Here is an 18,761-nt window from a genome sequence, read left to right on the forward strand (position 1 = left end):
GAAAATGTAAGTTGCTCAACAAAGTAAATGTAATTAAATCAATTCCAGAGACGGAACCAGAAACCCAGAATCCAGGCGTAGAGAGAAGAGCAACCTGGAAGCCGCTTATGCCTCCACGTGACAGAGTCACCCTGAGGGGTTGCAGCTTTCAGCAACCGCGTGCTCTGGTTCATGCCACTTAAGAGCTGTGCTTGCAAGGGAGATTTAAAAATGACTCAGAAAAGAGCAAACCACGCGGCCAGAGACTATGCGTGCCTGTGGAGTTTAAATCCACGTGGGGAGTCCAAGGCCGCTGGCGGCTGAGGAAGGGAGGGCTCCCGCCAAGCCAAACTAGAGCTGCCAAGCCCGCGGCCGCCAAGCTGAACTTGGGGCCGCCAAGCCGAACTCGCGGCTGCGAGTGGGGAAAGGAGAGGTTCTAAAACCAAACGTTGGGTGCCAACTGAAGGCGTAAGTCATAAACAATGCCACACCAGTTTGGAATTATGATTAATAGGGTGGTATTTATTTAAAGGGGAAAAAAACTTACAGATCACTGTCAGCCCTCTGCGCAACCAGGAAGTGAGTCTAGTCGCCAGCGGAAAGTGGCCGCTTTGTTTAAAGGGAGAGAGACCACGCCCCAATGGGCTGGTATCTCAGCAGCGATAGGCTGGAGGAGTGGGAGGACCTCCCATAGCAAACAACCAAGCAAAGTCTGATTAGACTTAAGGCTCACTCCACAAATTGGAGCCTATTGGCACAACCAGACACTAGAGATCCCACAGACCTAGCTTAAAACCATAAACTAGTGGACAATAAAAAAGTAACGATGATTCTAAATGATATTCTGCTATATCCATATATCATAGCCTTATTCAGCCACCTTTAAAGTTGTTTCCTTCTGCATCAGAGTTGCTTCCTTCTGCAGTAGATGAGAACAAATACGTAGACCCAACGCCAGATGTTATGCATGCAGACAAAGACTTCCCCTCTCAAAGTTCAGGTAACCCCATGGAAGAGGAAACAGAAGGCATTGGGAAACAAATGGAATAGTTTTTATTTGTTTTTCCTAATGATCAAAAATGTTGAACATATTTCTATTTGTAAATATCTGTTCTGTTTATTCCTCACTAATCACATGGATTACATAGTCTTCCTGTGTTTAAGAGGTTTTTTTTTTTAAAAAAAAAATTCTTTGTATATTCTGGTTATTGATCTTATTTCTTCACAAGCATCTATCAAAACTTTTTAATCTAGTGATGATTTCTTTCGTTGTGCAGTTTTGTTCGACTGGTACTGCTGGGAGCCATGTGCTTTTTTTCAGGAAATAAGGCCTGAGAATAGTATGGAAAGCCTGGGAGAATTTAACTCATTTTTGGCAAAGCCAATGAGTAGCTTGCTATATAATTCTGGGCATGACCCCAAAAGCATATGTGCTACCTGCTATTCCTGCTTTCCTTACACAAATTATTGCTGGCTGCTTCTAGTTTCACTTTCTTAAAGCCATAGATGAAATGACGACTGTATTAGGAAAACCGGAGCCCTGATGAGCCTTCTCTGGGTGAGCCAGAGTGGTTGTTGTTAAAAATATACAGTGGAACTGAATTAGCCCCTAAAGTCTTTGAATGTTTCAGGTGTGACTACGAATTCAGGATTGTCAAAAACAGGATGTTGCCTTTTCAATGCATCTTATAACTGATCTGAGTCACAGAAGTTAATGACAATACTACAAATTTGCATAATTGCCCTGGAGAGAATAATTTTAACCACAAGAGTCGAGGAGAAATGTTAATAAATAGATGATATCAAGAGTTAATGGGAACAGTCTAGGAACAGGGAGTGAAGCAAAATCATAGAAACCCACAATGCTCTCATCTCTACAGCTGTGCCACTATGTAGGAAGCTGAAAGGAAGGGGACATAAGAACAAAGATAAGCAATGACAACTATTAAGAATAAGTTTTTAAGTTATGTGGTTTATAGGATGATAGAAGGAAACCAGGTATATTCCCTATAGGAGTTAGAGTAGTATAGACTGAAGAAAGGATTGGTTCAGCCTTAGCTAATGAGTTGATTGTGAGAGTTTAGATTTGACCAGAGGTAAACATTAACCATTAAAGGCAAAAACTCTTTCACTTTGCATGATGCTGTAACTACTAATGCTGCCAACTGGGCACACTGTTTCATCTGTAGGTGTGCCTAGTTAGAAAACTTCCTTTGTTGCTTGCTATACTGCTCATGCTTCAGATATTAAAGCTATGAATCAAGTAGGTAATGATTACTGGTGGAGAAGTTGAGGGATGGAAAGAAAAGAAGATAAGAGAACAAACTGGCAATTATTGTAATTGTTATTAGAATCTTAAGGAAACAAATATTATTATAAAACTGTCTGTGCAAGCTATTGAAACTGTATAAATAAAAAACAGCTCAGGCTTCCCGGGGCCACTTGTTGGAAATAGGTAGTCAGACTTTTCTTCATTTCCCTGACTTCACACATCAGTCCCAGGTCACACATCAGTACCTGGGAAAGTGTCTTTACCCACTGTCTTTGTCCCTGTTCTATTGCTGTGAAGAGGCACCATGACCAAGGAAATTTTTATCTAAAATAACAAGAAAATTTTTATTTAAAAAAAAAACATTTAACTGGGTGCTTGCTTAAAGCTTCATAAGCTGGGCCCATTTTTATCATGTCAGGAAGCATGCCAGCTTACATGGCACTGGAACAGTACCTGAAAGCTACATCCTGATCCCCTTGCCAAGAGAGAGACAGAGAGAGACTGGACTTAGCTTGGGCTAGCCCATCCCCAATGACATATTTCCTTCAACAAGACCCTACCCCAATCTTTCTAATCCTATCTAATAGTGCCACACCCTGATAACTAAGTATTCAAATGTATGAGCCTATGAGGTCTATTATTATTCAAACCACTGGACCAAAGACGTCATCTCACTTTACCCCCCAAATTGGATTTTCAATGTTCCCACCAATTAGTTATCCAGATCCTACTCAGACTATCTCCACCTAACAGCAAGCCACCATTTAGCTATTCTCTGTGTTGGGCTGATACACAATAAAGGCATTCATTCCATTATTTAACAGTATTGTGTGAGATGAGAAAAGCATGTGTAAAAGTGAAACAGAGCACATATGAACATATAACATAACTAGAGACTGGTTTTGCCAATGTTGTGCTTGATGTGAACCTAAACTGCTTTAACCCTTCAAATCCAGGTGTTCATTACTTCTTTTATATACGTAAAGCCATATAACATAGTAATTTGGTAGTCAAAATGTAGCAAATTAACTTAAATCTAGACCTCCATAGTCATACACAAGCAGGATTTATGTATAAAGCAGGATTTGTACATATCAATTCTGGACTATCTCTACCTGTATCATTTATTTTTCCATTGTTGTGATAAAATACCATGTTCAAAAGCAACTTAAGGAACAAAGAGTTTATTTCTAGTGATGGTTCCAGAGGACGAGAGTCCATAATGGTGGGGAAGGTGTACAATGTCAGCAGGAAAAAGAAACTGGATGATCACATCTTTAGCTCCACAGGAAGCATAGAAAACAATCAGGAAATTGAACAGAAGTATAAACCTTCACAGCTGCCCCAAGTGATAAACCTCAGTAAAGATGTGTTAGAATTTTGGTTGGCTTGATCTTGTGGGGGCTTTATGACTAACCTCAGATGTTGTGAGTTAATAAGTGCAATAGCCAAACATAACTAGAAGACAGAATCTTACAGAACTTCTGTCAATCATTCAGCTCTAACATTCTTTCCACCTCCTCTTGGGTTCTCTGAGCCTTGGTGGTGGTGGAGTTAAAATACATGTTTCCTATTTACAGCTGAGCACTCAATATCTTGTTCTATATGTTATCAGTTATGTATTATGTTGTGAGATTCTGGGAGTGTAAAAATACTCAGGCATCATTGTGTTAGTCTTTGCTGTAGCAGAAAAACCAAGTAAATTTGTATGCAATTTCACATTAAGAACCAGCCCTGATGTGTGGTGCTGTATAAATGAACTACAAAACCTGATTTTCATGACCATTTAGTTCTAAATGTCTTCATACTCTTTGTCTTTTAATATTTTCTTTTCGTATCATATGACCAGAAAGAAGAACATAGTATTTGCATTAATTTTATCTCCTTTTAATGTGCACTTCATTAGAGTGACATATTATGTCTTGTCTTTAGAGAAATGCATCAAGAAAAAGGAGAAAGAAAAGATTATGAGACATTCCTTCAGAGTCTTCAGACTACTGATCCGCAGCTCATTATTTGTATCTGAATAGCTAACTCTCATCTCAGAGTTTTAGTTGCTTGTTCTGCCTTCTAGTGAAAATTAATCAAGGATAAAGCAAGGAGCAAAAATAGAAAACAATACAAAATATTTCTCCAAGAAGTTTTTTGAAAGTGCCCTTTTCCCAGTTTTCTGACCAGCGTTTTGGGGGGTTTGTTTTGTATTGGTTTGATGTTGGTTTTGATTTTGGCTCCTTTTCATTTTCCTAGCCATCCTGTATAACTTGCTCTGTATAAGAGGCTGACCTCAAATTCACAGAGATCTGCCTTCCTCTGGATTTTGTTTTTTATATATTTAGTCAGCTTATGTATTTTGGTTGGAGAATTGAGCCATTAATAACAAATGTTATTATTGAAATGTGCATGTTGCTTGCAGTCATATTGTTGATTTTTAGTGTTGTATTTGTGATATTTGTGGTACCTTGTATTTTAGTAATTTTATCTTCATGCTTTTTTCCATAGTCTCTTACCTATGCTTATTGCTCTCTTTAGCCCATAATACTTTTTACTGTATTTTCTTTGGTTTGGTGGTAGAATATAAATTTTTGTGTTTTTTATATCTTTAAAACATTTTCTTTCTCTTTACCATACTGTGGATAGTTTTTCTGGGTATAGAGCCTAGGTTGACTCTCCCTCATGGCCTTTTAGGACTTGCAGTGCATTGCTCCAGGCTCTTCTGGATTTCAATGTTTCCATCAAGAAATTAGCTGTTATTCTGAAGAGTTTTCCTTTGTCTGTAACTTATGATTTTCCTCTTGTAACTTTTTTTTTCTGTATACTTGATGTTTTACCTATGACATGTTGTGAGGATTTTCTCTTCAGGTCCTGTCTTTTTTGGTGTCCTGTGCATTTCTTGTCCATACATACCTGTGTCTTTCCTCTATTTGAAGATGTTTTCTTTTATGATCTTGTTGAAGATCTTGTTTAGCCTACTGATTTGGTATCCTTTGCCCTCACCTATGCCTATAGTTTAAAGACTTGTTCCGTTTATGAAGTCTCACATTTATTGCATGCTCTTTTTCATTTTTTTCTAATTCTTATATTCCATTCTTATTTGGTTTCAATTTTCTACTTTATTTTTGAGTTCTGATATTCTATCCACTGTCTGAGTCAATATAATTGAAGGGGTTTTTCTGTTTTCCAGTTGAATTATTGGAATGATTGGAATTTTCAATTTTATCTTCATTTCAGTTTGAGTTCTCCTCCGTGTTTCTATCTCCTTATTGAATTCTGTTCTCAAGTCCTGGACTGTCTTCATCATTTCCATCAGGCTTATGTTTGCACTTTCTTGGGTATAACTTGAGCATTTATTCTTCTTAAATTCTTTGTCCCTAATTTCATTATCTCTTTCTTTGTGTTTTCTTTAAATTCCTTGAATGCTTTGTTGAAGTTTGTAATTGTTCTATTAAATTCTGTGTCCTAGAGTTCCTGTAGGTAATTTTCAGTGGTAAGTATTTCTATATAACTGGTGGGCTTTGAGAAGAGATACTAGCTTGATCTTTCATATTTTTGCATTTTTCAGTGAGACATAGGCATGTGGAATTCTTTTGTTAGTTGTGTCTGATATGGATACAGGTTGAGACAAGATAGAGGATTGTGGATGGACTGGGCCTTGATTGTGGAAGTGGCTACGGTGGAATCATGTCAGGTAGGTAGAGAGTACCAGGCTACAGTGCAGGATGTACATCCTGGCCCAAACCTGGGTATGTGGGTAGATATGGCTGGTAGGAGGCATATATTTGGCATCAAATCGGTTGTGGGTTGGAACACAGGCAGAGTGGGTCTGGACCAAAGCCTTGAGGTTGATTGTAGTGAAGGAAAGAGTGGCTAGAATCAGTCAGGGCACTTGGTTTAAGACCCTAGGTAGATCTGCCATGTTGAGGAGAACAGAAAGGGGTCACCGTGATTCACTGGACTAGACCCTGGAGAGAAATGTGTAGGATATGACTGGGTGAAGAAGTTGAATGTGAAGGGTCTACCTAGGAATATTAAAGTGAAAGATAAAACACGAATTTAAAAAAAAATTTGAAGAAACATGGGTATTTTCTAACACAAGATGAGAGAACCATCCATCATTATTAAAAGTATTTTTTTCTACTTCTCCTGGGCACGTCTGCTTCTTTTTTTTCTAGAGCTTTCAGGTGTGTTTTTAAGTCCCCAATGTATGCATTCTCCATTTTCTTTAAGTGGGCACTTAGTGCTATGAACTTTCCTCTTAGCACTGCTTTCATTGTGTCCCATAGGTTTGAGTATGTTGTCCCTTTATTTTCATTAAATTCAAGGAAGACTTTAATTTCTTTCTTGATTCCTTCCTTGACCCAGGTGTGGTTCAGTAGTTGACTGTTCAGTTTCCATGAGTATGTCGGTTTTTTGGGGGCAGCGTGGTTGTTGCCTTCTAACTTTAATCCGTGATGATCTGATAAGACACAGGTGGACACTGATATTTTTTTGTATCTGTGGAGGTTTCCTTTGTTTCCGAGTATGTGGTCAATTTTTGAGAAGGTTCCATGAGCTGCAGAGAAGAAGGTATATTCTTTCCTATTTGGGTGGAATGTTCTATAGATGTCTGTTAAGTCCATTTGCTTCATTACCTCCAATAATTCTCTTAATTCTCTATTAGGTTTCTGCCTGATTGACCTGTCCCTTGGAGAGAGAGGTGTGTTGAAGTCTCCTACTACTAATGTGTGTGGTTTGATGTCTGCCTTGAGTTCTAGTAATATTTCTTTTACATAAGTAGGTGCTTTTATATTGGGGGCATATATATTCAGGATTGAGACGTCCTCCTGATGAATTGTTCCTGTTATGAGTATAAAGTGACCGTCTCGGTCTCTTCTGATTGGTTTTAGTTTGAAGTCAGTTTTGTTAGAATTTAGTATGGCCACACCTGCTTTTTTCTTAGGACCATTTGCTTGAAACACCTTTTCCCAACCCTTTACTCTGAGTAGGTGCCTGTCTTTGTGGTTGAGATGTGTTTCTTGCAAACAGCAGAATGTTGGATCCTGTTTTCGTATCCAATCTTTTAGCCTGTGCCTTTTTATAGGTGAATTGAGCCCATTAATATTAAGTGATATTAATGACCAGTGGTTGTTTACTTCGGTTATTCTTATTGCTTTTGGTAGTAGAGATTGTGTGTCTCCCTTCTTTGAGATGTGCTCGTGAAGGGTCATTAGATGCCTGGGTTATTGTAGGCAGTGTTGGCAGTGTTTTATTCCTTGGGTTGCGATTTTCCTTCTATTACTTTCTGTAGGGCTGGATTTGTGGCTACGTATTGTTTAAATTTGTTCTTATCCTGGAATGTCTTGTTTTCTCCATTGATAATGAACGATAGCTTGGCTGGGTATAGTAGTTTGGGTTTGCATCCATGGTCTCTTAGAAAAGTACCAGTCCAAATTCCCAATCACTCCTCTCCTTCCACTCCCTTCTCACTCCCTCCACAAGCCCTTCTACTCCACCCCTCCAATCCTAAAGAGGGTAATATCCCCTTCCCTGAATGCTCCTGCCCTGTGGAAAATCCAAGGCCCTCCCTACTACATCTAGGTTGAGCAAGGTTTACATCCAAAGAGAATAGGATCTCAGGAAGCCAGTACATGCAATAGAGACAAATCCCAGTGTCAATGTCAGTGGCCCCTCAGTGAGTCCCAACTGTCAAGCCCCTTAAGAGGGACTTGTTTGATCCCATGCTCGTTCACTCCCATTCGAGTTGGAGTTGGTGAGTTACCATTAACTCAGGCAAACTTTCTCAGTGGATGAACCACTCATGGTCTTGAATTCCTCATACTTTTACTCCTTCCACTCTTCAACTGGATCTTGGGAGTTCAGTCCAGCGCTCCAATGTGGGTCATTGCTTCTGTTTCTATCTGTTGTTGGACAAGGCTTCTATTGTGATATTTAATATAATCATCAGTCTGACTACAGGGTAAGGTCAGTTCAGACACCCTCTCCTCTATTGCTGGAAATGTAGTATAATTACTACATATTTGTGCACATCTGAATCAACACATTCCTTTTTTAAATGTACAAGAACATTATTAAAGAACATAACACTCATTAATTATGCACATCAGGGATGCCAATATAAAATGTTCCATACAGAAAACATTATTATTCAAATAAAGATGTTATTATACTATTTATGAGATGTTTCTAAAAGTTAATAGTGTTTTGAAAATCCTCTTTATTGCTGCCTTCATCTCTTTATTCCTAAATGTATAGATGACTGGATTTAGAAAAGGAGTAAAAACTGCATCAAAAAGAGCAAGAAATTTGTCTATTTGGGAGTCAGGATGTGGCCATGTATAAACAAACAGTGTGGGACCAAAGAATAAAAACACCACAGTGATGTGAGCTGAGAGAGTGGAGAGGGCTTTGGATGAACCTCCTGAAGAATGTTTCCAAACACTGAACAGGATGAAGATGTAAGAAATGAGAAGCAACAAGAAAGAGCCAACACAGATGAACCCACTGTTGACGGTGACCATGAACTGCAATTTGTAGGTGTCTGTACATGCCAACTTGAGAAGTCGAGGTAGGTCACAGTAAAAGCTGTCAAATACATTTGGGCCACAGAAGGGTAAGCCAATAACAAAAGCCAGCTGGAACAATGAGTGACTAATGCCCAGGACACAAGAGGCAGCCAGACACAAAACACACACTCGTGGGCTCATGATGGTCAGGTAGTGCAGAGGCTTACATATGGCCACATATCTGTCAAATGCCATAGCCACAAGCAGCACCATCTCCACACCACCAATGACATGAATAAAGAAGATCTGAGTCATACAGCCTCCAAAGGAGATGACTTTGTACTTTCTAAACAAATCATAAACCATCTTGGGAGAAGTAACAGAACAGGCTGCCAAGTCAATGAAGGAGAGACCTGCCAGGAGGAAGTACATGGGGGAGTGTAAGTGAGGGTCAGTGGTCACGGAGAACACAATGAGGATGTTTCCAGTCATGCTTAGCACATAGAGCACAGAGGCGAGCACAAGGAGGAGGAGCTGAATCTCCCGAGAGTGGGTGAGTCCCAGAAACACAAACTCAGACACCACTGTGTGGTTCCCTCCATCCATTGATCCAATCAACTGGTCTGTAGAACCTGAGAACTAAGAAAATGAGTAAGAAAGTAGAATTATTAGGGATTACAGTAATTTAATTATTTGTGCTTGTATTATAACTATAACTACTTAATAAAATTCTTCACATGGGATAAATAATGGTACTAATGATAGTGAGAATGACAATGGTGTTGCATAAATAACAGCATAATTCAACACAAAGACTCTCATAGCCTAAAATTAATTAGAAAATAACATAAAGCTAATTTTTTAACAAACATCTATACTAATAAATGGATTATGCAAGCAAGAAATTCCATTTGTTTACAAATATGAAAGAATACATGGAAAACTTACTTTTCTCCAAAGGTACAAAAGACACAGTGTTAGTTACATCTGACTATGCCATACACTTCATTTCAATTTTTATCTTTTAGATAAAACTTACACAAAGAGACTATATAACAGGAAATACTAACTTAAAAAATTAGTTGTTGAATCTCCATCAGGAAGTGAGAGCTATATGATACTTAAGTTAGAACTGAATTTTTAAAAATAGGCTAAATCATAAGATATAGTTTAAGATTAAATAAATTAAATTTATATAATATATGAAGTTCAATGACTTTAATGAAGGCATAATGTATTCTTTGTCATGTTGACCAGGCTCCTTATTCTTCTAAGTAATGTCTTTTTAATGTGATTTTAAAAATAAGACCATACTGACCATTTTAAATATACAGCTTAGTGATATTGAATATCACATATTATTACAAAACATATATTCCAAACTTTATCATACAACTTTGAAATGTTATATCTATGCAACAACTCTTAAGCATGACTCCTAAGACCCTTAAGACCCTTTTCTAGTTTCTAATAGCCATTCTACTTTCTATGCCTACCAATTTGACAACTTCATATGCTGAGTACATTTGGAATCACATGGGACCTTGCTTTCTGAGACTGGTTTGTCTCTTTTATCATAATATACTCCAGATTTGTCCACTGAGTATTTTCTTGTCTGCTTCCAAGTCTAAAAGATTATACCATGCCTCACTGCTTATTGCACTACACAGATTATTCTGGAGCCTGTGCCTCATCTTGCCATGCTTTCTCGAAGCCTAAGAATTACACAAATATTTAAGATTTCACACTCTCTTCTGTTAATGTATGCACTGATAAAAGGGTTGGGAATTTTCTGCTGATAAAAAAAAAGCAAGGCTTTCTGTGGGAAAATAAAATCACCTAGTAGACACCTAGAACTATTTAACTCTGGCTTTACCATTGTTCAGCTGAAAAATTCCAAGACTCAAAATTACAAATTAAACTTTTCTTATTCCCACTATTAGCAGAACTAGGAACCAGAACCCAGGACTCTAGATTCTTGACTTATAAACTGCATATTCTCTAAAACATTACCTAAAAATGAAAATCCAAAATCAAAATTTTAAATGTAAAGTATTAAAATTACCAACTCACATATTGACCTAATTTTTCTGTTATGTGCACTGAAATGGTTTGCATGATATTAACAATTAATTTAAATAATAACCACGACTAATAAAAAATAAATAAAAGTGTCTGTTGCTGCCATACGTCATTTTCACTTGTTTCTTTAGGGCTCATTTGAAAAAATCACAGTGGTTAAAAAAATTGAAGGAATATTTGTTATTGGAATGTCTTTTCTACCTCCACATTATTAATCTTCTAAAAATATTCAACGTCCATAGTCATCATGAATATACAAATCAAAGACTACACTGAAATTTCATCTCACCACAATCAAAACAACTGTCATGGGGGAAAACTACAAGTACAATGATAAAATGCATGGGGAAAGGAACCCTTAGTCACTATTGTGCTAACAAAAAATGGTCCAGACACTATGCAAATAAGTATGCAAGCTCCTCACAAGTTAAAATAAGGATTTCTATATATTCTTGTTATATACTCACAGAGGAAAATCTCACCGTGCTCCAGAGAGAATTGAATGCTTGTGAATATTGTGTCATTGCACATACCGAGGTGTGAAACTGACATAAGTGCCCCTTAATAAATTAATAAATAAATGGAATGCATTAAGTGTACACAATTTGCTATTACTAAGAGAAAACTATTATACTGTTTTCAGGAAAATTGATGAAACTACTTCTGATTGGGAGTAAAATAACCGAGACACAGAAGGACAAATATTGCACAGTTTCTATTTTATACATATAGAAAGCTAAACCTAGAACTAAAAGAAGGAATAATTAAGGATGTACAAGAAGAATATGACAAGGAGTGTAGAGAGAGCCTAATAAAGGGTAGTACAAGAGGTAAATACAGTCAACAATCTTTGTGAGATTCAGTAGAAATTTCATAATTAAAGATTTTATAAAATTAGTAAATATTAACAAAATATCAATGAAAATTCACAATACTTTCCTAAACCATATAATCTCATAACAGGATTTTCCCTAATATTAAGTAGGTGCCCAACTAAGTAAACCAGTTAGAAAAGCATCAATTGCACAGATAGTTGTAATATAAAGTAATAGACAGTCTATGATATACACAGTTGAGGAAATTACAATTTATACGTATAAAATGATCATGAAATAAACAACTTATGATATCTGTAAAATACAATAGATTTAGGGAGAATGTGAACTATGGTGGGATATGAGTAATAATAAAATAAAAAGTACTTTTTTCTACAATATGTAGAATCTTTACTCGGATGAGCTATGTTTTTCGTTTCTGTCACTACAGGTTCACAGTGTACATGCAAGTCAATAAATATTTCTAGAGTGAATAGTATTACTAACACCTCCTATTCTTTTTTCCATGTCTTCAAACAGGATATATATATATATATATATATATATATATATATATATATGGAGAGAGAGAGAGAGAGAGAGAGAGAGAGAGAGAGAGAGAGAGACTAATCACAATTAGTAGTCTACTCAGAACCATTGGGTTCTGCACAAAACAACAAAATAATTCTTGCATGGGCAAAGAAGAAAGATTTCTTATGTAGATACACAATGTTTAAGCAACATTCTTAGAGGTAGAAAGTAATAAAATAAAAAAAGAAAATGGGTGGAAAGCAGAATCAGAAAAAATATGGAAAGTGATAATGGAAGAGGAAGAGAATACACAAAAGGTAAATCCAGGAGTTCAAATAAAAATAAGTATGATCCTAAATAAATAAGAAGATCCAATTTTTACTTCCAATCAAATTATCTGGAATTGCTCCTGGCTCTGAGATTAAGGAAGAAACACATCACTCTTCCAGTACTTACAATTTGCCTAATTGCCAACATGATAATTAGAACAAAAATTGTTTCTTTCATGCTGAAGTATAGCTCTTCACAGTTGATGGCTTCTGGTGACTGGGTAGCAAAAGACTCAGTTTTCTTTAAGGGATTAGTCATTGGGAATTTGATCATGCGTTAGTGAGCATATGGGCAACATATATTAAACGTAGTGGGTTATTTTCTTTTCTTTTCCTTCTTCTTTTTTTTTGGGGGGGGGGCACTGAAGGAGGGCAGAAGGGTGGGAGGGTGAACCTGGGAGGAAAGGGAAGCCAATGTGATCACAATGCAATGTCTGAAATTTACAAATAGTTAATAAAAATACTATGTTGAAAAATGTTGTTCCTTGAGAAACAATGGACATGTGATTCACCCATAAATATAATTGTCATGTGTATTTAAGAAGATTCGCTGAACATAGTGTACAATGAGGACTACTGAGAACTTAAGAACAATGGCAATGGGTTTTTGATCCTACTGCACATACTGGCTTTTTGGGAGCCTAGGCAGTTTGGATGTTCACCTTACTAGCCCTGGATGGAGGTGGGTAGTCCTTGGACTTCCCACGGGGCAGGGAACCCTGATTGCTCTTTGGGCTGACGATGTAGGGGGACTTGATTGGGGGAGGGGGAGGGAAATGGGAGGTGGTGGCAGGGAAGAGACAGAAATCTTAAATAAATAAATAAATAAATAAATAAATAAATAAATAAATAAATAAAAAGAAGCCAATGTGGAGTGAACAGAAGACCTTATAATAGTATAACATAAATATGCACTTAGAAGATGCAAAATTTTGATGATTCAGACAACCCTCATAAATTTCTACCTCTCTTCTTGAATACCTCTAACAAGAGAAAATGTAGGGAATATTTGTTACAGTTGAGTGATGAGTGGCATGGATTTTGAAATCTCCCCAGACTTTTAAATTACTCTCTACTTGCTCTCTAAGCATGGTAAAGTATTGGTGGAATTTTTTGAAAAACATACAACATGCATTTATGATATCTATTCATCATTTAGTACTTTTTGGACATAGCCACATGTAGGACATAGTGACACATGAATGGAAAACACATACACAATTTATGTAAATCTAATAATTAATAGTGGATGCATAAGGCAAGTCAAGGCAAATGTAAACTTAACTCTTTTGATTCTTAATCCAATGAAAAATTTTATTAAATTATTTTGTTATTAGAATGTATTCGCTGGGGATGTACTGATTATTTGGTGCTTTAAAAACAGCTTCTACTGACATTTGTGTAGAGATGGCATGGCCACTGTTCCAGAAGCACCATAGACTCTGAAAAGCCTAATCAAAGCACAAGGAGGCACTTGCAGTTGGCTGATCAGAGAACTGAATTTGGAAAAGCTAGTATTGAATAACAATTTGATAAATGAAAATATTTAAAGATAAAACTTGATAAGTCCTTTTGAGAGGAAGATAAGTATCAGGAATGACAGTCTAGTTCCAGACACTCTGGGACAAGGATGAGAGCATACGTTGAAGTAAGCATAGAACTGTTTGGAACACTGGAAAACAAAATTAAAGACAGTTTTATAACGTTGTTTGGGCTTAGGCTTTAAGATGACTATGCACTGTTAACAAATTAACTCAAGAGAGTGAACTTAGACTGTTGAGAGAGGAATTAATAAGACCAGTGTTCATGGAAGATGATCATCACATTGGTGTATTAATTCTAAGGACAAAATAAGTAGTTACCCCAATTTCCCAGCAATAGCAGTGTATACATGGACAAATAATCTTCATCACACAATCAATACAATCTCCATCCCTAAAACAGAGACACTGTATCTTCTGATATTGTTACTATTCTTCCCTTACCTACCTTTTGTGGTAAGGGAACAAAAACAATAATGTTATTACAGATTGAGATGTGATCTGTCCCAGGCACTCTGCAGGACTATTGAAGACATGTTAGTATGGATGTTAACTGTAACTCTAGAAGGAAGTGACCAAATAGTGCCACAGAGATCTGAGATTGTTTGAAAGACTGAAATCACATGGCCTAAATAATTATCCCACAGGAATATTTGTATTTTCCCATGGTGGCCAGGTAGAGAATCTGTTAATGGGAGAAATAGACTTGTAAATCCCCTATGAGAAGACACTTTGCTATTTAGAAATATTTTGAAAATTACTTCATTTGTTGGCATTTTTCCTTTTTTATTCTTTGAAACTTGCACATATATCTACAATATAATGTATCCAACCACATTTTAAGCTTTCAAGCTTTAAATTACTCAAATTTTTCCAACATTATGGTTTTTTTGTTCTTAAATTAACCAATGGATCCACTTAATGTTGTCCATATGTTCAAGGCTATGAGGTGACTTAATGGAGCAAGGACAAATGATCAGTGATCACAGTCTCAGAGAAGAATATTTCTCCCTTCCCTATCAGCTATCATCTGCCCATAGTTCCCTTGCTGGAGGTAGAGAGTTGTGAGCACTTTTCCCATTTAGGCTAGAATTTTGACTGACTTGATCTTATATAGATTTGGGACAGGTATTAACAGACTCTGGAGTTCATTAATGTAACAGCAGTGTCAAGTTCATAGGATTCCTCCTCATCATCCATCTCTTATGCTCTTTCTGCTTTCACTTCCAAGAAATTCTGTGAGCCTTGGCCACACATATGAGGGACTCAGAAGCACTCACTACATGGCAACATATAGCCACTACACTTTCCTAAGATCCAGAGAGAGCAACAGAATCAAGGAATGGAATACCCACCCAACAAAGACAAGAACAAATATCAATATCTATAATTCCAAACCCAGATGCCACAATCATTAACACACAAGACAATATGTTTTCACCAAAACTCAAAAGCATCTAAGAGACGACAGCCCAGACTACTAGACCTAGAAAAACTTTCAGTCACAATAGATGCAGAAAACAAAACATTCCACAAGCAAAAAACAAATTTTAAATACTAAGTGTCTACAAATCCAACTCTACAGAAGGCTCTCAAGGAAAACTTTAACCTGAAACGGTCAACCACATCCAAGAAAGCACAAAGAATAAATAACCCTAGTCCAGTAAATGAAAAAGGAAGGAACCAATACCATATCAACAAATCATAAGGAATCACCAAACTTATCATTAATAACCTTCAGTTTTAATGTTCTCAATTACCTAATTAAAAGACACAGACTAGCAGATTGTATTAGAAAACAGGATTTATTCTTCTGCTATATCCTGGAAACATATTTCACCTATTCTTTTTCTAATGAGAGACAGAAAGGGAGTGGATCTGGAGGGGGTTGGGGTGAAAAAGAAACTGGTAGGTGTGGAAGAAAGGGCAACTATAACGGCGATATATTATATGAAAAAGAGTCTATTTTATTTGTTTTGTTTTTTTTTTTTTTGGTTTTTCGAGACAGGGTTTCTCTGTGGTTTTTTGGAGCCTGTCCTGGAACTAGCTCTGTAGACCAGGCTGGTCTCGAACTCACAGAGATCTGCCCGCCTCTGCCTCTCGAGTGCTGGGATTAAAGGCGTGTGCCACCATCGCCCAGCTGAAAAAGAGTCTATTTTAAACAAAAGAAAACAGGGGGAAAACAAAGAATGTCCTTATGATACTCTGGATTTCCTTGGTGTCTATTGCTATGTCATCCTGTTTATCTTTAATTTTATTAATTTGTAGCTCTTTTCTCTGTGTTATAGTTAATTTTGATAAAGATTTATCAATATTACTGATTTTCTCAAAACATTAACTTTTCATTTCATCATTCTTTGTATCTTTGTTATTGTTTCTTTTTTATTGATTTCAGCCTGAGTTTGATTATTTCTTACCATCTACTTTTTTAGGTGTTATTTTTTAATGTACAGTATTGATATAAAAATAGACATGCTGACCAATGGAAGCAGGTTGAAACCGAAGCATACATACACACACCTGTAGACACTTGATTTTTTAAAATGAAGCCAGAAACACACTGGAAAAAATAGAACATTTTCACTAAATTGTGCTGGTCAAACTGAGTGGCATCATGTAGAATAACGCAAATAGATCCATCTTTATCACACTGCATAAACCTCAACTCCATATGAACCATGAACCTCAACATAAGATTAGATATTCTGACTCTGATAGGAGGGAAAGTGGAGAACAGTCTTAAATTCATTGGCACAAGAAAAGACTTTCTGGTCAGGAAATCAACAGCACAGGCACTAAGAACAATAGTTAATAAGTGGACTCTCATGAAAGAGAAAACCTTCTGTATGGCAAAGGACATCTCCATTAAAACAAAGTGACAGGCTGCAGAGCATCAGGAAAGCAAGTAATCCAAGTTAAAATGAGGTACAGGACTAAGCAGAGAGTTCTCAAAAAATGAAGCACAAATGGCTTGGAAGTCAGTGTTTCGGTTTCTCAGGAAATTCGGGATCAACCTACCCCAGGACCCAGCAATACCACTCCTGGGAATATACCCAAGAGATGCCCTATCATATGACAAGAGCATTTGTTCAACTATGTTCATAGCAGTATTATTTGTAATAGCCAGAACCTGGAAACAACCTAGATGCCCTTCAAAGGAAGAATGGATGAAGAAAGTATGGAATATCTACACAGTAGAGTACTACGCTGCGGTAAAAAACAATGTCTTCTCGAATTTTGCATGCAAATGGATGGAAATAGAAAACACTATCCTGAGTGAGGTATCCCAGACCCAAAAAGATGAACATGGGATGTACTCACTCATAATTGGTTTTTAGCCACAAATAAGGACCACGGAGTCTACAATAGGTGAACCTAAAGAAGCTAAGTAAGAAGGTGAATCCAAGGAAAAACATATAGTTATCCTCTTGGCTAAGGGAAGTAGAAAAAATTGCCGGGGAGAAAATTGGGATCTTGGGTTGGGGTGGGATGGGGGTAAGGGGAGATGGGGTGAGAAAAGGTAGAAGGGAAGGAGGGGGGGGACTTGGGGAAACAGGAGGATTGGGATAAAGGAAGGGTGGATAGGGGAGCACGGAACCACAATTCTTAGTTAAGGGAGCCACTTTAGGGTGGGCAAGAGACTTGACCCTAGAGTGGCTCCCAGGTGCCCAAGCTGAGGTTCCCAGTTAGATCCTTGGGCAACTGAGGATAGGGAACCTGAAATGACCCTATCCTAGAGCAATACTGATGAATATCTTGCATATCATCATAGAACCTTCATCTGGTGATGGATGGAGATAGAGACAGAGACCCACACTGGAGCACTGGACTGAGCTCCCAAGGTCCCAATGAGGAGCAGAAGGAGGGAGAACATGAGCCTTTAAAGAAGTCAGGACCACCAGGGGTGCACGTACTCACTGAGACAGTGGGGCTGATCTATTGGGAGCTCACCAAGGCCAGCGGGACTGTGACTGAAAAAGCATGGGATAAAACTGGACTCTCTGAACATGGCGAACAATGAGGGCTGATGAGACGCCAAGAACAATGGCACGGGGTTTTGATCCTACTTAATGTGCTGGCTTTGTGGGAGCCTAGCCAGTTTGGATTTTCACCTTCCTAGATATTGACAGAGGGGGGAGGACCTAGGACTTACCACAGGGCAGGTAACCCGGTCTGCTCTTTGGACTGGAGAGGGAGGGGGAAAGGAGTGGGAGGAGGGGGAGAAGGGTGGGAGGAGGGGGAGAAGGGTGTGAGGAGGGGGGGGGAAATGGGAGGCTGGGAGGAGGTGGAAACTTGTTTTTTTTTCTTTCTCCTTTTCTCAATAAAAAAAATAATAAAAAAAATGTTCAGCAACCCTAGTCATTACAGAAAGATAAATAAAACTATTTTGACAATTCTTTTTACACCTTCCATAATGGCCAAGATTAATAAAACAAATGACAGTTTATGGTTGTGGGGATGAGGGAAAAGTGGCTCGCTGATTCTTTGGTAAAAGGAATATAAACTTGTCTAGCTATTATGAAAATCAGTGAAAATTCCTCAGGAATCTGGGACTAGATCTACCTCAGGACCCAAACGATGCTTCATTCTAATTAAAAATATACTTGCTCAACCATTTTCATTGCTGCTGTACTCATAATAGCCAGAAATTGGATACAGTTTAGATGTCCATCAACAAAGTAACAGATAATGAAAGTGGTACATTTACAAAA

General features: G+C 37.5%; 1 protein-coding gene across 1 annotated transcript; it reads right to left on the reverse strand.

Moving 5' to 3' along the window:
• Positions 1 to 8,418: 8,418 nt before the first annotated feature.
• Positions 8,419 to 9,357, reverse strand: LOC121465867 (olfactory receptor 4F3/4F16/4F29-like). Its single transcript, XM_041679283.1, has one exon. It carries the CDS (start codon positions 9,355 to 9,357, stop codon positions 8,419 to 8,421), a length of 939 nt encoding a protein of 312 aa, XP_041535217.1.
• Between the last annotated feature and the right edge of the window lie 9,404 nt (positions 9,358 to 18,761).

Source organism: Microtus oregoni, unplaced genomic scaffold (genome assembly GCF_018167655.1).
Source record: "Microtus oregoni isolate MIOR12 unplaced genomic scaffold, Mior012 000031F_ref0000149, whole genome shotgun sequence".
In the NCBI taxonomy this organism is placed as follows: Eukaryota; Metazoa; Chordata; class Mammalia; order Rodentia; family Cricetidae; genus Microtus; species Microtus oregoni.